The 9,112-nt window shown below is 40.1% G+C and overlaps 1 protein-coding gene across 1 annotated transcript in view; it reads right to left on the bottom strand.

Moving 5' to 3' along the window:
- LOC121387237 (sodium bicarbonate cotransporter 3-like) overlaps positions 1-9,112 on the bottom strand; it is a 58,929-nt gene that overhangs the window by 21,844 nt on the left and 27,973 nt on the right. Inside the window, exons 9-12 of the mRNA XM_041518263.1 lie at positions 8,409-8,555; positions 7,333-7,424; positions 5,520-5,694; positions 1,069-1,202 (exon numbers count right to left, since the gene is read on the bottom strand). Of these exons, the coding sequence (XP_041374197.1) occupies positions 1,069-1,202; positions 5,520-5,694; positions 7,333-7,424; positions 8,409-8,555 (548 nt within the window). The remainder of the gene's footprint in view (positions 1-1,068; positions 1,203-5,519; positions 5,695-7,332; positions 7,425-8,408; positions 8,556-9,112) is intronic.

Here is a 9,112-nt window from a genome sequence, read left to right as displayed (position 1 = left end):
ATGGAAGTGTATAAGACGTGGGAATGGAGTCTTTTCGGGGACAAGGGAAAGGATTCACTGGACGTGTATAAGACGGTGGGAATGGAGTCTTTTCGGGACTATGGAAAGGATTCATGGAAGTGTATAAGACGTGGGAATGGAGTCTATTCGGGACTATGGAAAGGATTCATGGAAGTGTATAAGACGTGGGAATGGAGTCTTTTCGGGACAAGGGAAAGGATTCATGGAAGTGTATAAGACGTGGGAATGGAGTCTTTTTCGGGACTATGGAAAGGATTCATAGAAGTGTATAAGACGTGGGAATGGAGTCTTTTCAGGACTAGGGAAAGGATTCATGGAAGTGTATAAGACGTGGGAATGGAGTCTTTTCAGGACTAGGGAAAGGATTCATGGAAGTGTATAAGATGTGGGAATGGAGTCTTTTCAGGACTATGGAAAGGATTCATACAAGTGTATAAGACGTGGGAATGGAGTCTTTTCGGGACTATGGAAAGGATTCATAGAAGTGTATAAGACGTGGGAATGGAGTCTTTTCAGGACTAGGGAAAGGATTCATGGAAGTGTATAAGATGTGGGAATGGAGTCTTTTCAGGACTATGGAAAGGATTCATAGAAGTGTATAAGATGTGGGAATGGAGTCTTTTCGGGACTAGGGAAAGGATTCATACAAGTGTATAAGACGTGGGAATGGAGTCTTTTCGGGACTATGGAAAGGAGTCATGGAAGTGTATAAGACGTGGGAATGGAGTCTTTTCGGGACTATGGAAAGGAGTCATGGAAGTGTATAAGATGTGGGAATGGAGGCTATACGGGACAAGGGAAAGGATTCATACAAGTGTATAAGACGTGGGAATGGAGTCTTTTCGGGACTATGGAAAGGATTCATGGAAGTGTATAAGATGTGGGAATGGAGGCTATACGGGACTAGGGAAAGGAGCATTTTCCAGGGAAAAAGACTACATTTCACCTTGAAAACTAAAATTCAGGGCATTTTAGTTTTCACCCCCACCACTCAATAAAGTTTCTCCCCATACTACACCTCTAATGAAAACTGTTTTAACCACTTACTTGCAGAAATGGTAGAGTATCATCTCCAACACAAGCATGGGGCCCGTGCTGCCGAGGATGTTGAGAGGTTGTCCAGCGAACAGAGCAAACAGCACGCCAACGATTGACGCTGTGAGGATACACTCCATGGTACCCTGCAGAAAGATTGAATTAGTTCAGTTAATCAGCGGGTTTCCTCCCTCAATATCTGTGTGGTCCTTAACCATATGTCCGACGCCATATAACCGTAAACAAAATGTGTTGAGTGTGTCGTTAAATAAAACATTTCCTTCCTTCCTGTCTTGTTCTAACAAATAACACTACACATACACTGTGTGTGAGTATAGCCAATAGCCATTATCAAACACTGTCAATTATTACAGCCAGTAGAACATACCATGTATTGATCTGTCTTGTTCTAACAATACACTACAAATACACTGTGTGTGAGTATAGCCAATAGCCATTATCAAACACTGTCAATTATTACAGCCAGTAGAACATACCATGTATTGATCTGTCTTGTTCTAACAAATAACACTACACATACACTGTGTGTGAGTATAGCCAATAGCCATTATCAAACACTGTCAATTATTACAGCCGTAGAACATACCATGTATTGATCTGTCTTGTTCTAACAAATACACTACACATACACTGTGTGTGAGTATAGCCAATAGCCATTATCAAACACTGTCAATTATTACAGCCGGTAGAACATACCATGTATTGATCTGTCTTGTTCTAACAAATAACACTACACATACACTGTGTGTGAGTATAGCCAATAGCCATTATCAAACACTGTCAATTATTACAGCCGGTAGAACATACCATGTATTGATCTGTCTTGTTCTAACAAATAACACTACACATACACTGTGTGTGAGTATAGCCAATAGCCATTATCAAACACTGTCAATTATTACAGCCAGTAGAACATACCATGTATTGATCTGTCTTGTTCTAACAATAACACTACAAATACACTGTGTGTGAGTATAGCCAATAGCCATTATCAAACACTGTCAATTATTACAGCCGGTAGAACATACCATGTATTGATCTGTCTTGTTCTAACAAATAACACTACACATACACTGTGTGTGAGTATAGCCAATAGCCATTATCAAACACTGTCAATTATTACAGCCGGTAGAACATACCATGTATTGATCTGTCTTGTTCTAACAAATAACACTACACATACACTGTGTGTGAGTATAGCCAATAGCCATTATCAACACTGTCAATTATTACAGCCGGTAGAACATACCATGTATTGATCTGTCTTGTTCTAACAATAACACTACACATACACTGTGTGTGAGTATAGCCAATAGCCATTATCAAACACTGTCAATTATTACAGCCGTAGAACATACCATGTATTGATCTGTCTTGTTCTAACAAATAACACTACACATACACTGTGTGTGATTATAGCCAATAGCCATTATCAAACACTGTCAATTATTACAGCCGGTAGAACATACCATGTATTGATCTGTCTTGTTCTAACAAATAACACTACACATACACTGTGTGTGAGTATAGCCAATAGCCATTATCAAACACTGTCAATTATTACAGCCGGTAGAACATACCATGTATTGATCTGTCTTGTTCTAACAAATAACACTACACATACACTGTGTGTGAGTATAGCCAATAGCCATTATCAAACACTGTCAATTATTACAGCCATAGAACATACCATGTATTGATCTGTCTTGTTCTAACAAATAACACTACACATACACTGTGTGTGAGTATAGCCAATAGCCATTATCAAACACTGTCAATTATTACAGCCGGTAGAACATACCATGTATTGATCTGTCTTGTTCTAACAAATAACACTACACATACACTGTGTGTGAGTATAGCCAATAGCCATTATCAAACACTGTCAATTATTACAGCCAGTAGAACATACCATGTATTGATCTGTCTTGTTCTAACAAATAACACTACACATACACTGTGTGTGAGTATAGCCAATAGCCATTATCAAACACTGTCAATTATTACAACCAGTAGAACATACCATGTATTGATCTGTCTTGTTCTAACAAATAACACTACAAATACACTGTGTGTGAGTATAGCCAATAGCCATTATCAAACACTGTCAATTATTACAGCCGGTAGAACATACCATGTATTGATCTGTCTTGTTCTAACAAATAACACTACACATACACTGTGTGTGAGTATAGCCAATAGCCATTATCAAACACTGTCAATTATTACAGCCGGTAGAAACATACCATGTATTGATCTGTCTTGTTCTAACAATAACACTACACATACACTGTGTGTGAGTATAGCCAATAGCCATTATCAAACACTGTCAATTATTACAGCCGGTAGAACATACCATGTATTGATCTGTCTTGTTCTAACAAATAACACTACAAATACACTGTGTGTGAGTATAGCCAATAGCCATTATCAAACACTGTCAATTATTACAGCCGGTAGAACATACCATGTATTGATCTGTCTTGTTCTAACAAATAACACTACACATACACTGTGTGTGAGTATAGCCAATAGCCATCATCAAACACTGTCAATTATTACAGCCGTAGAACATACCATGTATTGATCTGTCTTGTTTCTAACAATAACACTACACATACACTGTGTGTGAGTATAGCCAATAGCCATTATCAACACTGTCAATTATTACAGCCGGTAGAACATACCATGTATTGATCTGTCTTGTTCTAACAAATAACACTACAAATACACTGTGTGTGAGTATAGCCAATAGCCATTATCAAACACTGTAAATTATTACAGCCGGTAGAACATACCATGTATTGATCTGTCTTGTTCTAACAAATAACACTACACATACACTGTGTGTGAGTATAGCCAATAGCCATTATCAAAACACTGTCAATTATTACAGCCGGTAGAACATACCATGTATTGATCTGTCTTGTTCTAACAAATAACACTACACATACACTGTGTGTGAGTATAGCCAATAGCCATTATCAAACACTGTCAATTATTACAGCCGGTAGAACATACCATGTATTGATCTGTCTTGTTCTAACAAATAACACTACAAATACACTGTGTGTGAGTATAGCCAATAGCCATTATCAAACACTGTAAATTATTACAGCCGGTAGAACATACCATGTATTGATCTGTCCTTGTTCTAACAAATAACACTACACATACACTGTGTGTGAGTATAGCCAATAGCCATTATCAAACACTGTCAATTATTACAGCCGGTAGAACATACCATGTATTGATCTGTCTTGTTCTAACAAATAACACTACAAATACACTGTGTGTGAGTATAGCCAATAGCCATTATCAAACACTGTCAATTATTACAGCCGGTAGAACATACCATGTATTGATCTGTCTTGTTCTAACAAATAACACTACACATACACTGTGTGTGAGTATAGCCAATAGCCATTATCAAACACTGTCAATTATTACAGCCGGTAGAACATACCATGTATTGATCTGTCTTGTTCTAACAAATAACACTACACATACACTGTGTGTGAGTATAGCCAATAGCCATTATCAAACACTGTCAATTATACAGCCGGTAGAACATACCATGTATTGATCTGTCTTGTTCTAACAAATAACACTACAAATACACTGTGTGTGATTATAGCCAATAGCCATTATCAAACACTGTCAATTATTACAGCCGGTAGAACATACCATGTATTGATCTGTCTTGTTCTAACAAATAACACTACACATACACTGTGTGTGATTATAGCCAATAGCCATTTCAAACACTGTCAATTATTACAGCCGTAGAACATACCATGTATTGATCTGTCTTGTTCTAACAAATAACACTACACATACACTGTGTGTGAGTATAGCCAATAGCCATTATCAAACACTGTCAATTATTACAGCCGGTAGAACATACCATGTATTGATCTGTCTTGTTCTAACAAATAACACTACAAATACACTGTGTGTGATTATAGCCAATAGCCATTATCAAACACTGTCAATTATTACAGCCAGTAGAACATGCCATGTATTGATCTGTCTTGTTCTAACAAATAACACTACAAATACACTGTGTGATTATAGCCAATAGCCATCATCAAACACTGTAAATTATTACAACCAGTAGAACATACCATGTATTGATCTGTCTTGTTCTAACAAATAACACTACAAATACACTGTGTGTGATTATAGCCAATAGCCATTATCAAACACTGTAAATTATTACAACCAGTAGAACATACCATGTACTGGTCTGTAGCCTGCCCTAGCAGAACCCCGAACGTGAGGTTTAGTGTGAGTGTGGCCGCGTACAAATAACATTACAAATGACAACAACCAGTAGAACATACCATGTACTGGTCTGTAGCCTGCCCTAGCAGAACCCCGAACGTGAGGTTTAGTGTGAGTGTGGCCGCGTACAAATAACAACAACCAGTAGAACATACCATGTACTGGTCTGTAGCCTGCCCTAGCAGACCCCCGAACGTGACGTTGGGTGTGAGTGTGGCCAGGTATAAGTAGATGATAGAGGCCACACACTGGATGTGCAGACAGTCCTTGAAGTCGCTCAGGTAGAAGGGGATCTTCCTTTTGATGTCTTGATATAGACCCCCGAACAATCTGAAAACGTAACGGGAAGAAATATTTGTGTAACGACATCTCAGCATATAAAATGTAAAAGCTATAACCGCTACCATAATTAAAACATCGTATCTCAAGACAATAACAGTCGGGCGGATGTTTTGACACGGTGACTTCTACCATGAAACACCGGCCTCGGTGGCGTCGTGGTTAGGCCATCGGTCTACAGGCTGGTAGGTACTGGGCTCGGATCCCAGTCGAGGCATGGGATTTTTTAAATCCAGATACCGACTCCAAACCCTGAGTGAGTGCTCCGCAAGGCTCAGTGGGTAGGTGTAAAACCACTTGCACCGACCAGTGATCCATAACTGGTTCAACAAAGACCATGGTTTGTGCTATCCTGCCTGTGGATAAGAGAGAGAGAGTGTGTGTGTGTGTGAGAGTGTGTGGAGAGAGAGAGAGAGAGAGAGAGAGAGAGAGAGAGAGAGAGAGAGAGAGAGTAGAGAGGCAGAGAGTATGTGCCAGAGAGTATGCCAGAGAGTGGAGTTTGTAAGAGAGAGAGAGTGAGAGTGTAGAGAGAGAGAGAGAGAGAGAGAGAGAGAGAGAGAGAGAGAGAGAGAGAGAGAGAGAGAGAGAGAGAGAGAGGAGAGAGAGAGAGAGAGGGAGGGTGAGGAGAGAGTATGTGAGCCAGAAAGAGGATGAGAGAGTATGAGAGAGAGAGAGAGTGTGTGTGAGAGAGAGAGAGAGAGTATGTGAGAGAGAGAGAGAGAGAGACGAGAGATGAGAGAGAGAGAGAGTGTGTAGAGAGAGAGAGAGAGTAGAGAGACGTCAGAGAGAGAGGAGAGAGAGAGAGAGAGAGAGTGTGTGACCCAGAGAAGAGAGAGAGGAGACGGAGAGAGAGAGAGAGAGAGAGTGGTGTATGTGTGTGTGTGAGAGAGTGTGTGGTGAGAGAGAGAGAGAGAGAGAGAGAGAGAAGAGAGAGAGAGAGAGAGAGAGAGAGAGTGTGTGAGTGAGAGAGAGAGAGAGAGAGTATATGTGCGTCAGAGAGAGAGAGAGAGAGAGAGAGAGAGAGAGTTTTTTGTGTGTGTGAGAGAGTGAGAGCGAAGAGAGAGAGAGAGAGAGAGAGAGAGTGTGAGTTTGAGAGAGAGAGAGAGAGTGTGTGTGTGTGAGGGAGAGAGAAAGAGTATGTGCCGTCAGAGTGAGAGAGAGAGTGTGTGAGTGTGAGAGAAAGAGAGTATATGTGCGTCAGAGAGAGAGATGAGAGAGAGAGAGTGTGTGGTGTGTGTGAGAGAGAGAGAGAGAGAGAGAGAGAGAGAGAGAGAGAGAGAGAGAGAGAGAGAGAGTATGTGCCAGAGAGTGAGAGAGAGAGAGTGTGTGAGGGAGAGAGAAAGAGAGTATATGTGCGTGTGAAGAGAGAGAGAGAGAGAGAGAGAGAGAGAGAGAGAGAGAGAGAGAGTGTGTGAGACAGACACACACACACACAACACACACACAACACAGACACACACACAGACACAGACACACACAACACACACACACACAACACACACACACACACACACACATACACACACAAAGAACAGCCATTTCTGCTTGTCGACTCTGAATTGTGTGTTAGCAAGTGGCCTCCTGAATACATCCCTGTTCACGTGAATGTGCTCTTGACCTCTGACCTACCTGCCTGTCCTCTGTAACGTGGGGTCACAGTGGCTTTCCTCCTCTTCCTCCTCAATCGGCGGGCCAACAGGCTTCGGTACTTTTCTTTGTGTCTGTAAATATCGAGACTTTTCTCTTCAGGTTTACCAAGTTGTTTTATTTTGAAGAGAAATTTTTTTAGTAAACATTCACGGGTACTTAACTTCATTGGGTTTTTCCCCATCTCTATTTGAATATCATCATCAGCAATTGTCTTGAAATGTTATGGGATGATTGGAAGGAAGGAAGGAAGGAAGGAAATGTTTTATTTAACGACGCATTCAGTACATTTTATTTACGGTTATATGGCGTCAGACATATGGTTAAAGACCACACAGATATTGTGAGAGGAAACCCGTTGTCGCCACTTCATGGGCTACTCTTTTCGATTAGCAGCAAGGGATCTTTTATATGTACCATCCCATAGACAGGGTAGCACATACCACGGCCTTTGATACGAGGTTTGGTGTCTTGGACAATACCTAAGGCTCAAATTACACCTTTCGCGAATAGTTTGTGTTTGTTTTTGTTTAACGACACCACTAGAGCACATTGATTTATTAATCATTGGATATTTGATGTCAAACATGTGGTCATTTTTGACATTCATAGAGAGGAAACCCGCTACATTGTTTCATTAGTAGCAAGGGATCTTTTATATGCACCATCTCACAGACAGGGTAGTAAATACCACGGCCTTTGATATAGCAGTCGTATATTTCACCAAATTATCTTTTAAACATTAAGAATTGCGGAAATCGACAGTTATTTTCTTTTAAAAATGTCAATTGTTACATGAAATTATTTCGCCAAATTAAAATAAAATTCGGCAACTGCTTTCAAAATTCGCTATTGGCGAATATGGTGAGTGCCAGAGCTGCTGTAATTCATACAAAGTGTGTTGAGGTGTAATGTTGTCAAACAAACATTCCTTTCCTTTTCAATACAAGAACTAGTTTCGGATCTCAGTGGCGTTCCTGGAACAACGTTTGAGCCTTCATTAATTTTTATAAAAAAAACAAACAGAACAATTAATTAAGTGAAATGGGACCACTTACTTGTGAGGGTACAGCCTGGGGCGGTTCTATTCTGATCTTAGGGTCCCACTCGCCAGGGGGCAGTGCTGTGACCTGGTCGAGGAACTCGTCGACGCCGGCCAAGATATCCTGCTTGTTCCTCGCCTTATAAGCTACTTCCCTAAACACCTGGAATGAAAGAAATCCATGTCAAATGACAAAACAATTAAACAAACAGTTTAAAACCGTTTTGCATTAAACATTTACCGAAAAACTAAATTCTTGATTAATAGTCTTACTAACAAAAAACAAAAAGAGAAAATAAAACTCAACAGTTCAACGAATAGTTCTTTAACAAACATCTAACAAAACAAAAAAAACAGCAAAAACAAACACTGTATTCATCAAACATTTTCCGAAAAACTAAATCACTTTTAAACAATAGTTCTTCCTAAAACACGTGAGCTCCGTGGTCTAGTGGATAAGCTGCTGGACAATCAAACTGATGGCAGTGGTTCAAATCCCGTCAAAGCTGGCTCACACATTCATTCATCTTTCTCATCTATCACCTTCTGCCTATCATTCTCATTATCTTAATATAAAAAAACTTTCCAATTTCTCCCACGATTTCGATCTGTTTCGACCCTTTCTGTCAGTTTCCTCCGACTCTGTCTTCTGAGCTGTCCACACCATCGCTTACCTATCTGAACTTCCTCCACGGGTGCAGTCTCTGTGTATTTCCCTGC

The sequence above is a fragment of the Gigantopelta aegis genome, chromosome 13 (assembly GCF_016097555.1).
Source record: "Gigantopelta aegis isolate Gae_Host chromosome 13, Gae_host_genome, whole genome shotgun sequence".
NCBI lineage: Eukaryota > Metazoa > Mollusca > Gastropoda > Neomphalida > Peltospiridae > Gigantopelta > Gigantopelta aegis.
The sequence above is the reverse complement of the archived record's forward strand: the minus strand, read 5'-3'. Positions and strand labels throughout refer to the sequence as shown.